This window comes from Tamandua tetradactyla, chromosome 24 (genome assembly GCF_023851605.1).
Source record: "Tamandua tetradactyla isolate mTamTet1 chromosome 24, mTamTet1.pri, whole genome shotgun sequence".
Taxonomy (NCBI): domain Eukaryota; kingdom Metazoa; phylum Chordata; class Mammalia; order Pilosa; family Myrmecophagidae; genus Tamandua; species Tamandua tetradactyla.
In genome coordinates this window covers 21,471,993-21,489,912 of record NC_135350.1, presented here as the reverse complement: position 1 = coordinate 21,489,912, position 17,920 = coordinate 21,471,993, and the positions used below count along the sequence as shown (strand labels likewise).

Genomic DNA, 17,920 nt, shown 5'->3' with positions numbered 1-17,920 from the left:
ATCCTCCCCTCAGAAAACACCTGATCCTGTGTTGTCACCTCCCTAAGGAGGGCTTAATTTGCTGTCCTTATTGGCTGGTGTAATAAGCATAGTAATGATGCTGCATCCCTCCTCTCTCTCTCTCTCTCTTTCTATAACCAGTTTTCTGGTGCCACTATCAAGAATCCTGGAGGCTTTTAAAGCTGATTTGGAAGGGAAGAAAGAAGTGTATGGAATGCATCTTATCTATATGCTATTTACTACTGGAATGCATTTGAAATATTAGACAACTGAAATAATAAAGACATGCAATAAAATAGCATAGTCTTGTATTTCAATTTCACAGCAGCAATTTTCAAAGAACTTTCTCTAGAGTACTGTGTTTTTCATACTCTGTCTAAACTCTGGACATAAAGAAAAGCATACAGAAAGTGTTTTATGAATAGCATTGCTGCAAACTGTATACATATAGTCCTACACCAACCTTTGGTCTTTGTATCTTGCAGTTTGCCATCGTCTTCAAAACTCCAAAGTATAAGGACGTCAACATTACAAAACCAGCCTCTGTGTTTGTCCAATTGAGGAGGAAGTCTGATCTGGAAACCAGTGAACCAAAACCTTTTCTATACTACCCTGAAATCAAAGGTAACTCGATTGTTTAGGCTCCTGTGTTTGTTCCAATAAGAAAACAGGCTGCTTAGAAAAGACCAGTTAATTGCCTCTTATAAACAGCCTCTAGCAACTGGTCCCTGGATCCATGGTACTTATTTTCAAAGAAGAGACACCTAATATAATATCTGAGGCTCATTGAATAAAATCCAGCCTTTTAAAATAATGTTATTTACACCATGAATTTTAGAGAATTTCATTTGAGAATTTAACATTTGATGAATAACTCAGGAATCAGGCAGTCGAGATCAAAAGATAAGACTTGGTGGTTTTCAAAAATCAGGCCAGTCAAACAGCCTCCGCAGTTGAAAGGGAGATTCAACCACTGTGCAACATAGGGCTCTAAAAGTGAATGAGGCACCACTCTCCTTCACAAAAGACACATCTTAGAAGTAGAGAGAGATAGTAGTCTCTTAAAACAGATATAATGCAAATTATGATTTTGATAGAAAGGGTCAAAAGTGAAGTATCTACAAACCCATATGGAAATGCTAAGGGGGAGCCATTAATTCTGTAGAAGCCTCTAAGAAGGGTTCTTAGAGAAATTATCATTTGTAACTTTTCCAGCAGCTGGGTGTTAAACAGAGATGGCAGGGGTTTTCTAGGCTTAGGAAACTCTGGGAGCTACAGGCAAGAGGTAAGAATAACTAGTGTTTATTCAGGGAAAAGTGAGCGTTGGGAGCTCCAAGATGAGCAAGTGAAGGCTGAGGCAAGTAAGGTCAGCGAGGGCCAGGCAGTGGCCAGTTAAAGAATTCCCGTTAGTTCTGGAGTAGAGAAGGGCCAGACCTGTCTAAGTTTAGAAAGATGCCTCTGACGTCTATAGATAGACACTGAAGGGGATACCTGGGAGACAGACAGTGATTTAGATGAGTACTGCAGGAATCCAAGTGAGAAATGGTGAGGCTAGTAAAAGTATGGGTGCTAGGAATGAAAGGACAGGGTGAGTAAAAGAGATGGGAGGGTGATGGCATCAGAGGACTTGGATGAGGTTGAGATAAGAGGTGAAGTAAAGATTCAAGAGCCATAGATGGTTCTAGGATTCCTGCACTAGGAAGCTTCTGATGGTTGACTGATGAGAGTAACGGGAACAAAAGTGCCTTTGGACCACTAAATCGTGCATTTGGAAGTGGTTAAAATGGGAAAATTTAGGTTGTATGTATGTTACCCAAATTAAATTTTTTAAAAAAGCGTAGAACTGTACAACATAAACAGTGACTCCTAATGTAAGCAATGCACTACAGTTAGTAGTATAATTATAACATTACTTCATCCATTGTAACAAAAGTACCACACTAATGCAAGGTATTATTACTAGGAGAGATATATGGAAAGTCTGTGCTTTCTGCATAGTTTTTATGTAAAACTACAACTTCTCTAATAAAAAAGTTTGGGTGGGAAAAAAGCCAGCTTGATTTAAAACACATGGAATTTTAAGTACCTGTGGGAAATTCAAGAGAACTCCTAGGAGGCCACTCAAAAGACAAGTCAAGAACTTGAGAGAGGGCAGGATGGAAAATTCGACATTGAAAGTCACCTCAGAAAAAGGTGTCACCCAAACTGGGTAACTTCAAAGGCTGATGTCATCCTGATAAATCAAGTTTTATCTTAACCTGGAGTCCATTGATTCCCCTAGGGGTCCATGAATAAAAATGTACTTCAATATAATTAGCACCCTTTGTAATCCTATTTTGTATTTTATGTATTTAAAACCAGTATTCTGAGAAGGTGATCCATAGAGTTCACAGTCTGTAAAAGGGGCCACAGCACAAACAGCGTTAGAAAGGGTTAGAGGGAAGTGAGACTGGAGAAGGAGGTCAGTAAAGTGACTGTCATGGGGCACCCAGACTTGGCTGAGGTTGGAAACCACAAAGGTGCAGCAGTGACCTTCTTCACGCACATTGGATCATGTGATGGATAATCTTTGAAGAGGGCCCTCTTTTCCTAGAACTCATGTTGCAGCAGGAGCACTTAGAAAATGATTTTGTGAGTTCCTTTTTCTTTTATGAAGTTGTGACCTCTCCACCAATGGTCAAACTTGTGGTACACTCCGTATACCTGAGGTTTTAAAACATTTTATTACAGAAGATCGTTTTTTCCTGCACATGAAATCTCATGAAAATCCCAACATAGAAAACAGGCTCTGGTTTGAATCCACATGGAGGGCCCTCCATGCCCCTTGGCCTTGCCCCTTGGCCTTCCCCAGACCCTCGCTCACCTCTCTTCACTTCCTCAGCCAGGGGCAGGGTGAGGTCTTCTGATTGCTTCAGCTTCACATGAAACAATTTGAAAATCACTGCTTTGGTTTAAACAGCTTTCTTTAAAAGTAATACAAAAAAGAAATATGGCAAATTTGCTTGATTTTTCTGTGGGAAAAAACCAAATAGATTTCTTGCTCTGAAATATAGCCTCAAAATAACATCAATTTTTGCCAGCTCCAAGAATATATATATATATAACTTATCTATCTATATGTAACATATATATGTTTATATATAACATATATATATATATATATATATATAAGAAATTTCATATATATATATATATATGAAAACCCAGGTAACCTAAGTGTGTATGAACCTAAAATCATTCAAAGCTGAGCTTGTTTTCCAGGCTGCCTACATCCCTTTCCTGGTGGTATCTGTGCATGAAAAAAATATGATACAACATGCCATATCGTTACTTTCATTGCTACCCAGTCATACTATGAGCCATCTTCTGCTAGGAATAATGAAAGGGGTCTCTTGAAAGCTCTAAATTCCACCCTTAGGCTTAAGGTACCTACTTTCAAGAATGTTGATTGTATAATACAAACAGTGTAAGAAGAACTGTCTGTAAGAACAGCAAGGTTAGCCATTGAGCTTCACAAGAACAAAAGGCCAATATGTGTGTGTACTGTGTTTGAGGCAGTGTGAGATTAGAACATTTTATTGATAACAAATTATCTTATTCTTTAAGACCTTCTGGTTTATAAAATCACAGGATGGTAGACCCAAGGAAAAACATCACACCAGCTCTGTGGCTGGTCGGAAAAGAAGCAGGCTGGTTAACATAAAAGCAAGTGTAAGGAAATTAATCCAAACTGTACAAACTGGGAAATCAATGAATACATCTCTCAGAAGTCTTTGGACACATCGTCCACTACCTCCCACACCCTGCCTCACTCTGTTTTTTCATTGCTTGATTTTATTATCTTCATTACTTGTATTGATATGTAAAATTGTCTTATCTATTTATGTTTCTCCTGTCTGTCTCTTTTGATCTCCAATAGAAATAATCTCTGAGGTACAACCTTGGTCCTACTTGTTCGCTGCTAGGTCTCCAGCATCTAGAACAGCATATGGCACATGGCAAATGCTTGTGAAATATCTGTGAGCTGACTTATTAATCGACAAATCAATTGTCATCATCATCCAACAGGCTAGTTAGTAATATAACTGGATGGTTGCATGCCTTCAAGTAGGACATTAGATGCAGAAATAAAACATTCTCCTATCATACATAATCATTCTTCTCTGCACCCTGCATACTCCATGGTCATTGGCATTGCACCTAATGAAAACTTCATGGTAATGGTTGGTCTAGGAGAACACAATTAATATAGTGTTAACACGAAGATAATTGGCAAGGGAAGAAGATAGGTGAGAACCTACTGTAAAAAGGCAGAGAAAGACCTAACTTTTTCATCTGAAAAGATGGATATTAGGAAGAACCAGTATGAAAGATAGCCCAGCATCTATACTGGTGAACTAGAACCCAAAAAGTGAGAATGAAGTCATTTAAGGCTCATGCACAGCAAAGAGTGATAGAGGAAAAAAAAGTTTACCCAAAGTCATGGATTAAACTATTCTCTAAAATAATAGATTATGATAAATAAACAAGGATATTTCAAAGTGTTTCTCAAAGAATGTCAGCTTAATATAATGGAAAATTCACTAGAGTTTGGATCTGAACTTCTCTGGATCTCAGACAAATTACTTAACCATTCTGGCTTCAGTTTCCTTTTCTGTAAAAAGAGAGCGTATACTGAATGCCACTTGGGTCCCTTCTAGATTAGGTTGATGTTGCATGGTACATTCCACACCGTCAAAATCAGAGGTAAAGCATGTGAATAAATGAACCCAGTTGCATGGAGATTCAGATTGTGGGTTCTTCATTTTATAAAGTTTGCCCTCAAATTTTCTGTTTCAATTTCTTTCCAATGAAATCTTACTGAGGGGACAACCTAATCAATAGGCCAAACCTTCATTTTTGGGGTTCGCCCCTATGAAACTTATTCCTGCAAAGGACAGGCTAAGCCTACTTAAAATTATGCCTAACAATTATCCCCAGAGAACCTCTTTTGTTGCTCAGATGTGGCCTCCCTCTCTTAGCCAACTCAGCAGGTGAATTCACGGCCCTCCCCACTACCTACGTGGGACTTGACTCCCAGGGGTGTAAATCTCCCTGGCAACGTGAAACAGAACTCCAGGAATTCACTGGGACCCAGCATCTTGGGATTGAGAGAGCCTTCTTGACCAAAAGAGGGAAGAGAGAAATGAGACAAAATAAAGTTCAGTGGCTGAGATTTCATAGTCAAGAGATTATCCTGGAGTTTATTCCTATGCATTATATAGATGTGACTTTTTAGTTTATGATGTGTTGAGGTGGCTGGAGGGAAGTATCTGAAACTGTTGAGCTGTGTTCCAGTAGCCTTGATTCGTTTTGGTTTTTTAAAATATTTTTATTGTAAAAACTTAACATACAAACATTCCATACATGGTGCACAATCTGTGGCTTACAGTATCACATAGTTGTGTATTCATCACATGATCAGTTTTTTGAACATTTGCATCATTCCAGAAAAAAAAACTCGTACATACCATACCCCTTACCTTGCCTTCACATGACCCCTAGTATTTCAATCTACTTAACTTATTTTAACCTTTGTCCCCCTATTATTTGTTTATTTTTATCGATATTTTATATTTATCTGTCCATATACTAGATAAAATGAGCATCAGACAACAAAGTAGATGATTATATAATGACATAGCTTTTACAGTGTGACTGTGTGATTGTGAAGACCTTGTGTCTGATGCTCCTTTTATCCAGGGTATGGACAGATGAGTAAAATAATATGGTAAAAATAAATAATAGGGGAGATAAGGGGTAAAATAAATTGGGTAGATGGAAATACTAGTGCTTAATGGGAGGAAGGGATGAGGAGTATGGGATATATGATTTTTTTTCTGTTTTCTTTTTATTTCTTTTTCTGAAATGATGCTAATGTTCGAAAAAGTGATCATGGTGATGAATACACAACTATGAGATGATGCGAGCCACTGAGATTGTACACCATGTATGGAATGTATGTGTGTAAAGATGTCAATAAAAAATATTTAAGAGAAAAAAGAAAAAAACCCAATGAGGAAGTTTTGATTAATCTGGGGACTTGGAGGTTTTACTGACTTGCCCAAGGTCAGACATACTAATAATAAGTACTGATGACCAGGATTAGGGCCTAGGAGCCGGGACTTCAAACCTACATTCTTAACTGCTATAGAATCTACACATCTATGCCCTCAAAAAAAAAAAAAAAATCAGAAGACTACCCTGTGAGGTAAGAGAAACCCCAACAAATACTATGTCGTTTCAAGTTTCAGCTTAGCAAATGCAGGGTAATAAGAGTTTTGTTCACTCTTAACTGTTTTCCTTTAATTTGTCTCTATATTTTTATGAACCTGTATCTCTCTCAAACTAAATCCTTTCCACACTTAAAAACAAAATAAATCTTAATGACTGTAGAATAGTTAATATTTTGAAAATTGGGTGTTGAAAATTCCCATTTACAGCTCTCCATACCTCTGCTTTACCAGGTGAAAGGAGTACATAGAAAAAACTAAATGGTCTCTTTGCTAGAGACCATATCAGTAGGCAACATTTATTTCTGAAGAGGAATATGCTGTCTGCTTTCTCTTATGTTTCAGATTTCTACAATGACTTGTCCATGTGACATCAGTAGTTCTGATCTATGAGTCTATGAGTAATGAGTATGGTTATTAATTATTTATGGTACAAATAATAAGGAAATTTTATAGATCTGTTAAAAAATCTTTAATAAGGAAATTGTTTCCTTATTATGTGTTTCTAATGAAAGCACATTTTTCTCAAAGTTGACCCAGTTGGCTTTTTCCTTGCTAATATGCCTGGACACGATTGGTATTTATGAGATTATTTTTTAAGTGTACTTTGTTGCCCTACTTTCCCTGATTCATCTTTCAGCTGCAGCTAGATGATCCTGAGATAATTAGTAAACAATCAGGTAACAGTCCTCACTCTGGCCCTGAGGTCAATGGAACAATGGTGGAATTAGAAATAAGTGGAAATCTTTCTGAACATAACCCATGGCAAAACTGACATTGAAGAATCAGCAGCAGGACTGTTGTTAAATATTGAGCTGCTGACTAAAGAAAAAAAAAACAACCACATTGACTATTTATTTAATTAAAAAAACAAAACACCCCCTTCACCATGCCCAAAAGAGAAAAAGTAGAAGCCTGGTAGGAAAACCACAATGAGAAAAAAGGAAGAAAAGAAAGAAGAAACAAGACTGCAGTAATAAACCACAGAAGCAGTGAGTTAGACAGAACTCGGAAAGGGCAGTGGGGTTGATGGAAAGCACAGATAGCCTGAAAAGTGGAAAGAAATGACAGTGAAAGAAAACAGAACAACGACATGAGAATAACAGAAGAAAATAAAATAGTGTGTTGACCTAGACAGTCAAAAGTCTCTGAGGTCATCACTGTGTTTTAGTCAAATTGTAGCTGGGGACTTACAACCTCCTATTGCTCATCATCACCACAGGCTACAGATCCCTTTTTCATTGTCTCTGGGACCCACTCCATTCTTATTATCATGGTGACCATAAGAAATGGGCACCGTCGCCTCATTCCATGCTCTGTCTGCCTCTCACTCTGACTCTTCCTCCATCTGTCTTAGGCAACAATGACAGACTAATCTCCCTGAAAATGCATGTGATATACATCATACCCCCATTCAGAAACATTCAGGGTCTCTCCTGCCTGTTGGTTAAATCCCTTAGGTTCTTATTCCAGGCACTTCACAATGTGATGCCGATTGGCACCATTTCTCAAAAATTCCTTATACTGGTCTTTCACTTCAGCTGATCCACCCCGCTGTTCCTTAAAGCACCCTGTGCACATCCTTCCCTTCATTACTGTGTCCCTTCTGTATCACCTTCCCAAAACATCTTCCCTCTTTCCACTCTTTATTTAAAGTTGATTCTGGGAATCCTCCTCTGGGAAGCCTTTCTTGAATTTCCCAACCACAGAGAGCTCCTAGAAGCCCTCACCTTACCACTAAAGCACTGACTGGCACCATAAATTTAACATATATAGCCTCATAACGCTATCTCTGTAGGGTGGGCCACGGTGGCTCAGCAGGCAAGAACGCCTGCCTGTCATGCCAGAGGACCCCGGTTCGATTCCCGGTGCCTGCCCATGTATTAAAAAAAAAACACTTAAATCTTATCAAATATATATTGGAGAGTCCTTGAAAGCAAGACACGATGTTGTGTTTCACTTTATCCCCAGCACCTAGCTCATGGTAGATGCATGATGAGGGTTAGCTAATTAGTAACAGTTGATTTGTGTGAACAAGTAAAAATCCCCAATTGCATTTTTTAATTCATTATCTTCAGTATCTTACTGTATGATATGCGATTGTCTTCCACTAATTTTAACACTAGGGACTTGAGAAACTGTTGCAGAGAACGTTTGGGTGTGAACTGTTCTGTGGTCTCTCTAAGGCTCATTCTGGGTATAGTTACTCCCTGGAATAAATATAATGCTTCTTGAAATTTGGCATCTCTTCCTCCTCAGGTGCTTTCTATTTCCCTTTAAGATATTTAAAAATATGTCAGAATCAATATTCTTTCTGTGGCTAGTAGTATAACCAAATGCGTCTTGTCTCTTCTGGTTTCTCTTCCTTTTGACCTATCTCTCCTTAATACAGATAAAGAGGAAGTGCAGAGGAAAAGGCAGAAGCTCATGCCCAATTTTTCAGATAGTTTTGGCGGTGGGAGTGGTGCTGGAGCTGGAGGCGGAGGCATGTTTGGTAGTGGCGGTGGAGGAGGGGGTACTGGAAGTACGGGCCCAGGTAAGAATATCATCTACTTTTTCTAAAGCTTTTTCATTTCTAAGAGGCGAGGATTTTCTTCTCCTAGATTTACGAACGTTTTTGTGGGTTAAGTGGCTGTGGCATTATTGAGTATGATATATTAAATTAATAAACATTTCCCAACAAATGCAAAAGTATTTTTTTATTTTCAAAGAAATTGTTGAAATATGTTGATAATACCAAAAATTGTAAGAAGAAAAAAAAAAGTAATTCAAGTCCAGTTATCCAAAGAATACTTTTGACATTTTGATATATTTCCCCTTTCCTTTTTTTTTTTTTTTTTTTGCATAGTTGGCAACATTGAAAAGATCTGTTTATATACTACGGTATAAAAAAGTTGAAAACACAGAAAATCCTGCTGTCCAGGGTTAACCACTTCTAATTCTTTGTACATAAATTATGATACATATTTATGCATTTTCCCAGCTGTGATCATATTGTGCATAGTATTTCAATTCATTTATTTATATCAGCTATTGTCATTGCACCATGATTGTATAGAGGGAGTTGTATATGCTGCTTTTACCTAATGTGTTAACTAACATAAGCATTTCCCCATGGCATGTAAACTTTACATAAGCATCATTTTAAATCATTCATAATATTTCATTAAGTGAACAACCTTCATATAATTTACCTGAATGTTGTTTCCTGTTTTCAGTGTAAAATATTGTACTGAACTACCTGATCCATATAGCTTTTCCTTTATTCCACAGTATTTTTGTAAATTAGATTATTTGAAGTAAAATTACAGTGTCAAAAGATGTGCCTTCTATTGCCAGCTGTTTCACCAAAATAGTTTCACCTGTTTGTGCTTCCACCAGAAATGCATGAGAATGAGCAGTTGTGGTCGTTTTCTCATTTAGGAATCAGTTTATGCTCTATGTTTGGTTTGGTTTGGTCTTTCCTGCCAGAGGTTATTACAATGTCTTCTGTGTAGGCAATTCTGAGTTTAGGTGGAGACCATTCACTCTCAGTCTCTCCCCTTAGCACCGGAGGAGGAAATTTTCTCTGACATGAACTCCTTCTGCTACCCCAAGCCTGGTCCCTGCCAGAGTTACCTAAACATAAATTTTGCCAAAGTGGAATTCTGGTCGCCCCATGATCCCATAACTTAACAGAAGCACTGTTTGCACAGATTCTCCCACAACAAAGCCTATGCACACATGAGATAAAGACAGTAAGCTCCACTGTATCTTCATATAAAATCATTAGGACGTCTCATTCATATATATATATATATATATGCCATAAATATATATATATATATATATATATATATATATATAGCCATTTCAGGGTAAAAAATCATCAGGATGTCATATTCCTTTTTTCTTTTTTCTTTTTTTTTTGCCATTTCAGGGTATGGCTTTCCCCCCTATGGATTTCCTACATACGGTGGAATCACCTTCCATCCTGGGACCACTAAATCCAGCCCTGGGATGAAACACGGTAATTAATGATTTTTTAATATTGAGGAAGGAGCAAGATTTAATTAATGCCAAAAACTGTTTTAATCATTACTTGTCATAACGTTTTTATCATCCTGAAACAGTTGAAGGACGCAGGTGTACTAAGAAGATATTTTTCCAAAAAGTATTATTACCTGTGGATGGCATAAACTCTTTTCCTGATGCTTTGTTTATTTAGATATTTACTTTGTAAGTAGAATGAACTGGGGAGGACATGAGCATCAGTAAGGGACATATAGAAACTGAACTATTCAAGCATAGAAAAAAACCACCAAACCTACCATTCTCTCTCTTCTTTCTCAAATACTATTCTTTTGAAATCATTTTGTATTTTACAGGGTTGGTCTTTTCCCATCAAATGCATCCCCAGAGTAGCAGTTGTTACACTATGTGTTCATAGTTTATATTACATCTCATTCTAATGAACCTATTAAAGAAATATTACAATGAAGTCCTCCCCTTTATTGGATACCTGTTTTAGGTCAGATGCTTTTACGTGATTTAATTGTAATCACCATGAGTGCTCTGTGAGTTAAATATTAGCATCTCCATTTTATGGATGGAGGACACAAAGGTCCAGAAATGTGAACTCACTTCTGAAGGCATCTAGCTGTAAGTGGCAGAATCAGTTTTTGAACCAAGCCTGCTTCGTAACCACGTGTTCTCCTAATGCCTATCAGATTACATGGTAAGACCCCAAAGAGCATACTCAGAAATGATGCTCTGGATACCCCATACACTGAGGAATGTGAATTGAGGCCACTTCTTTCAACTTGCTTTGTTAATTAGCATTAGAAAAAAAAAATTGCTCTGCTTTCAAGAACCTTAAAAAGTCCATTTTCCTGCAATTCACAGCCAAGGCTTATTTTCATTTTTCTCCTTTACAATGAGATATAAAATTTTAGAAGTGAAAGTTTATAAAAGCCCCAGAACATGTTATTTACAATTTGGCCATTTTAAAAAGAATTTAAAATCATTTGGTTTTCTTTCCCTTTGCAGTAAACTTGCCTCTTACCTTCATCTGCCTTTCATCGAAATTGTGAATTATAACCTAATTAAAATATTCTACTAAGAAAAGTTGATGTTTTTGCATTTATCCTAGGAACTATAGACATCCCGTCTAAAAAAGGCCATGAGAGTTATGACGAGAGTGGTGACAGAGATGCTGTAACTCTTTCTGGGAAAGTAACTGAAACTACAGAGCAAGATAAGGCATCCAGCAATGGGGATGATGAGGTTACTCAGACCTACACAGTGGGAGGAAAGGAAGAGAATTGTAGGTTTCAGGGTAAGTTATCACCTGAATGATTACACTCTGTTGGTTGGGAGTAAAAGGGAACTCAGTTTTGTGTGTAGAAAACTATTTCCAGAAAACATGTTTACTTTCTGTTAATCTCAAGATGATATATCAATACCAAGTGCCCTTTAAAATCCTAATATTCTTTGTACATTTTTTGAAGAGTGTGTGTCAGGTCATTTTAGTCACACTGGGATTTCCATTTCCCATTGTTATCTTTGAACATAAAGTACAGAAGTTTATGTGTACTTCTCCAAGCATAATCACGCAGTTGCAGGATATCATGAGAGATAATCTGCTTCATTTGTACCACAGCAAACAGTTTCCATAACCTTAAGAGTCACCCCTATGTAGAGTCTAACTTGATGGTCCTATTAAAGTGGAACTTTGCCTGAAAATAGCAACTTTTCTTTTTATTCTGTCGTAATCTTTGAAAGTTTAGGATTTGGAGGGATTAGTGTATTTTGAGCCAGTACCCATTAGAATATATGTCATAATTCTATGTCATCTTAGATCATGCTCAGAAGTCGTATAAAGGAAAAGATGGTATGCAATTAGACTTGGCAGCCACATACAGTCTCCTTTGCACATTCTTAATTATTTTAAATACTTCTTTTAAAATGTTCAAATGATGCTTAGCTGTGGGGCCATGTAAAAGCAGCCCACGCACAGGGTTTGATCCTTGCACCATAATTTGCTAACACCTGATCTTGAGGAAGCAAACTTTACGAAAACACCAGTGGCTCATGGAAAATCTGATGACTGTTTGTGGCCGAGCTTCTGTTCTTTAACACTTTGCCTAATGAGATAGTTGCTAAAGACTCCAGTGAAAGTTTATTTCATCAAGTGATTGATTATTTAGAATTAAGGCAAAATCCATCATCATTGTTTGGAGAGTGCTTGTGTGTCCTTATAAATGATAGACACTTCTGAAATTCCTTCTGCCCCCAACAAGCTGTATACAGACTTTTCTGATCAGTAAGTAAATTTGTGAGTGAGTCAGTGTCCTATTGTACTTTTTCTAGTAAGCTGAAAACTCTGAAAGAACATTTTCCACTATAATGATGTGTGCCAAGGTGTCAGAACACTGATGCTGATAGTTTGGGTCTTGGGCATCTCATATATTTAGAGCAAGTATAATAAAGACAACTGTGATTTAGAATAAGTATATGAAACTCATCTATAGTCATTGCCTTGCAGATAATCTCTTTCTAGAGAAGGCTATGCAGCTTGCAAAGCGGCATGCCAATGCCCTCTTCGACTATGCAGTAACAGGAGACGTGAAGATGCTGCTGGCTGTCCAGCGCCATCTTACTGCAGTGCAGGATGAAAATGGGGACAGGTAAGTCAGGATTCTTGCATGACAAGGGTTATTTTGGGGTAAGGAAGAGAGAAAAGAATTGCATGTATGCTAGCTAGAGATAAAAAGAAGTGTTCACTTACTGGGTCATGTAACTGGAACACCCTCAAGGAAAATAATGTGTCAATAAGTTTGAATAGCATAATTTGTTTTTCCTGTATCATCTCTATCACCTGTTAAAATCTGGAAAAGCTGAGAGTACTCATCTAAGAGTCTACCTCTCTGGGTGAGAAAATTAGAAAATATGTAGGGAATGCTACTTTTGGAAAAATCTCACTTTATTTATTGGAATAGCATTTGGGGAATTGTTAAGAGACCTAGTCAAATCCCAGAAGCACCGTTATGCCAAAATCATATTTGTAATGATAGGGTACTCAAAAAGAGCCCACTAAAAGCAGCCACAACAAAAATGACCAAGATGTCATTGTTATTGTTTCCTGTACTGGTTCCTCTTCTGTTGCTTCTGTCAATGGTCACCAGTCTATGACTGACTGAATCAGACTCTGATGACTGCTGCAGCCCATGTGGTGTGGCAGTCTCAAATTCCAAACACCATGCCTTCCATTCCTGCTATTACTGAGATTAAATTTGCAAAGCCACCTGGCTTCTTTCTAAAATGGCCCTTTTAATCCTCTCATTGTGACTTCTAAAATAATCTCAAAAGCCTATAAAAATAACAAGAGGCAGCAGCTTTCAGATATAAATCAACTGTCTTATCTAAAACCTTCCTAAAATAGTGTCAGCACTGAGAAATCCTTTTCTGTGGAAGAACACTTGAACGCTGTTTTTTAAACATGAGTTTAAAAACTGAAACAAATGCTTTAGGAAAGTGCCGACCTCAGGGTTTCAAACAGAGACTTTGGTTCTCATTCCTTGTAGTATAACCAAGGATGTGGTATAACCACTAGCCTTGTTCTAATATGAGAGGAACAAATGCAATCTTTCTGTAATGCATTGTAATGCATCAAGCAGAATGGTTTCGCCAAGGTTAGATAATCTAATTAGCATTCAGTGGCATCTAACCATAAGACAAAGCAGTTAATCAAGACAGCACAGCAGTGTTTCAAGTGACATTTTTAGGGACGTTCTTAATTGATGAGTCTAAGGAAAATGAACACATACAACTTAGAAAGTGGCTGCTCGTATTTGCAGGAAGGATTGTGGGCAGGGAAACAAGCTGTGTGCCTTCACGTGAGTGCACTGAGAGGACAGCACAGACATGTATAAGGGCTCCGTACATATGTGGAGAGGCTCGGGGTATGGCCATCCCTGCATGAGTAGGGGTTGAAAATTTAAAGCCCCTTTGTTGGGACCTCAGGCACACACACAAGCAGGTTCTGACAGCTTGCCTAAGATAGACACCCCAAATTTGGGATTTGGGGAGACCAAAGAGGAGTCTTATAAGAGTATAAACAAGGGGCAATTTTTGGCCATTGCCACTTAGGCCTCTTGTTTTCATTAAGCTTTTCATATTCAGCTAATTATCTGAATCCTGTGGCCATTAGTCATCACAGAAAATACAATAAAGAACAAAAATTAAAACTTCTGTTATTGGGGAAATTCCCATGAGGGTGTGAGGACTTGTGGGGGAGGGAGAATACTTCTGCTATGAAATGCTGAGATGCACATGGAGATTTTTAGCAGCTTTTGAAATATGACCTTTTTCTTGGTATGTGTGCATCATGTCTGCGTCAGACATTCGACACTTTTCAAAAGTCTTCTTCCAGCATCACATTTTAAGAGACGTTAGTGAAATCCTGAAATCATTCATTTAAAAATAGCTCTCAAGTAACAAATTCATGATTTAGTTTTTTTAGGCCCTCTTGTGACAATGTTAATCTCAAATCAGATATACTAGCTGTTGCTAGGAGATGTGACTAAAGTAGCACCTAAATAGCTTTGTTAGAGAAATTGTAGCTCGCGCCTCAAATCCCAGATGTACTGCCACTGTGTGATACTTTCAGTGTGCTCAGCATCTCAATTTGTATATGTTTTGGAGTAGTCGCCCTCTTAGATGTTCGCCTACAACTATATTCTAAGCAGGAGAGCTTAAAGGATTAAGAGATGACTTTGGAGCAAGATTGACCTGGGCTTGAATCCCAGCTTTACCACTTACTAGCTCTGTGCCTAGTTGACATCTATTCTACCTGTAAGTCTGTTACTATTATCTACTTCATAGGATTAGAGTTAGAATAAATAAGATAATATATGTTAAGTGCTTTAGCATGATACCTGGTAATTAGAATCACTCAACAAATAATAGCCACGTTTATTATTGTTGTTCTTGTTGAGTTGTTTCAAATTAATTTAGATTTTTGTTAGTAGTTGAAAAGTTATGATCCTGGAAGTAACGCTTGACGTATATATATGTATCTCTCCTCATTAGTATAAGCCCACTAGGTTCATCCAATCTTTCTTATTTTAGTGATTAAACTGTGTGTTAGTACCACAGGCCGACTCAGACATAGAACCTGCCCTGAAGAAAAGCACAGGCCAGAGAGGGGAAAGGCATTTAGCCAACCACAGCTTCATAACCCAGCAGCGAGCAGAGTGCCCAGGAGCCATGAGAAGGGCGACTCACGCCGCTCAGGAAGTCAGGATAGTCTTCTCTGAGAATCTAATGTTTACACTGGACTGTGACAGAGGACGTGGCAATGCCCAGGCAGAGTAGAGAAGCAAAACTATTCCAGGGGAGGGAATATAATCTCCCCCAGGTGGAGGAGAAATATAATCATGTGTTTCTTCAGAAGTTTGTTTCAAGAGTTTTCTCCTAATGGATAAAAGCCTGATTTCATTCTCCACTTTTAGGATCTGAGAAGAGGTTTACAAAGCCTCCACACTGTATTTTGGAAACACAGTGGCAGGGCTTGGCGACATGACAATTGTTCTGGATGTTATCTGTATGTCAGGGAAAGCAAGGGATGAGGAAGAAAAGAAAATTCCCTGAAACCAATGCATGAAGGCAGAGCTGGTATTTGAACTTAGGCCTCTCTGGTGTTGAAGCCTGGGTGCCTTTTCACCTCAAATGGTCAAAACCAGAGGCCCCCAGAGCCGGGGAGACTCTCTGCAGAGTGTAGGAAGCTTGGGTAAGCAGTAGGGAGGGATGAGCCTGTGAAGAGACCATGACCCACCTCAGATTCAAAACATTTTAATGCCAAATAAAACTAAGAATGCTGGTGAGTGTCAGACTGCAAGTCCAACCATATCTTGGGAATCATTTCTTTTAGTACTTTAGTTGACCAGCTTCCGTGTTTTCATTCCAGTGTCTTACACTTAGCAGTCATCCATCTTCACGCTCAGCTTGTGCGGGATCTGCTGGAAGTCACGTGTGGTTTGATTTCTGATGACATCATCGACATGAGAAATGACCTCTACCAGGTGAGTAGAAATCTCAAGGAGGAAACGGAAAGAAAGTCCGTAGTTTTGGTTGTTTCTTTGTGTATTTTTAATAACAAATATTAGCCATAGCAAAAATACAACAACACTGTAAACATCTTTGTAAGTAATACCCTAAAAACCCATTGGTTGGGATTGTTATTTTGTGGATTGGGAACTTTTTGTGTGTGGCAAATAATTTAATAGCAATCACTCCACAATAGTTATTTAATAGTATCCTGCTGGGGGAAGGCAAACTTTTGAAATTATGCAACCAGTTGATCCACGTTAGAGCCAGAAACTAGAGTAAAATGGCATATCAGCCAAGAAAAATAAAATTGGAAAAATTAAGTTTGAAAGGCAATAATTTTCAAGAATTTTGAAGACTACTGAAAAACAGTTTGACAACATCCAAATTAAATGTTTATCAAATAAAGGGTGATGAAATCAGCACACAGAAAACTGAAAAGGTTGTTTGAGTGGGAAGAAGTGTCTTTCAAAAGCAGAAAGACATCTCAAAGTGAGGGAAACAGGGAACACCAAGGAATTTTGCCAAACCAGGTTTAAATAGCAATTAGATGAACAGAAAAACAACTTGAACTCTTTCAAAGGGGTCTGCAGACGTTTTCAAAGAGATAAGTCACCTGGAGATTCAGTGAGGCCACCTGATGGGCACATCCAGACTTTTGGGGTGAGGAAAAGGGGATTGAAACTATGGGAGCAGAACCAAAGGCTGGGTTCTGGGTGTTTAGAGGTAAGACACCATGGCCTTTTGGTCTAAGAACTGCAAGGAGCAGGTGGCAGAGGTGGGGTTCTGCTTTCTAGAGCTCCCCCCATCTTCCATCCCTGGTTGCACCTTGCTAGCTTTCCTCCTGCCCCACCCATCTTCTGCATCCCCCTCCTGGTCTTACCTACCTCTCTGCTTTCCATCTTTCCACCTCCTTTCATTAGTCTTGAAATGTCTTCCTAGTCCTCCTCGTTTAAGTGTACTGGGAGCTCCGATTCAAACTTATCTCTCGCTTATAACCTCTAAAAATGTGGGCAATGATCATGTATAATTATATACATAATAAGAGTATCTATTCCAGTTCTCAATTTTTAAAGAAGATGATATGAATCATTTTTACTTCCTCAAAACAAAAGTGCTAAAATGCTTACATGTTGCTCTCAATAGATTTTTATCTGAGAATAGGTGTTTCCTGATAGCGGAAACTAAGTTTCCCATTTGATGTAGTGCATTGGACTTCAGGCTGTTGTGCTTTATGTCAAAGGAAAAATGAGGTTGCAGATCCTTCACTGACTTAAAATATAAAATAACTGGGATGAGGTCTGATTTTAGATTTACATTTACATTTAAGGAATACCTTCATCAAACTTTCATACCATTTTGAGGGATTGTTGGTATTTGGGAAACGGTTTGACCCATAAAACTTGATACCTTCAAAGTTTAGGGCACATTGTTCCTTTTAATCATCACAAGTATATATACGAATAAAACTAGGAAAGGGAAGTTGTAGCTTCTCAGTCCTCCTTTTAAAGACTGCGTGATCCTTAAAGCAATTCAAGGAAGCACTTGTTTTTCTGTTT

The 17,920-nt window shown here is 38.1% G+C and overlaps 1 protein-coding gene across 5 annotated transcripts in view; it reads left to right on the top strand.

The window, feature by feature from the left end:
* NFKB1 (nuclear factor kappa B subunit 1) overlaps positions 1–17,920 on the top strand; it is a 166,094-nt gene that overhangs the window by 134,338 nt on the left and 13,836 nt on the right. For all 5 annotated transcript variants that reach the window (XM_077142675.1, XM_077142673.1, XM_077142674.1 and 2 more), the window contains 6 exons: positions 486–624; positions 8,665–8,808; positions 10,192–10,281; positions 11,404–11,589; positions 12,799–12,940; positions 16,222–16,336. In XM_077142675.1, coding sequence (XP_076998790.1) covers positions 486–624; positions 8,665–8,808; positions 10,192–10,281; positions 11,404–11,589; positions 12,799–12,940; positions 16,222–16,336 — 816 coding nt within the window. The remainder of the gene's footprint in view (positions 1–485; positions 625–8,664; positions 8,809–10,191; positions 10,282–11,403; positions 11,590–12,798; positions 12,941–16,221; positions 16,337–17,920) is intronic.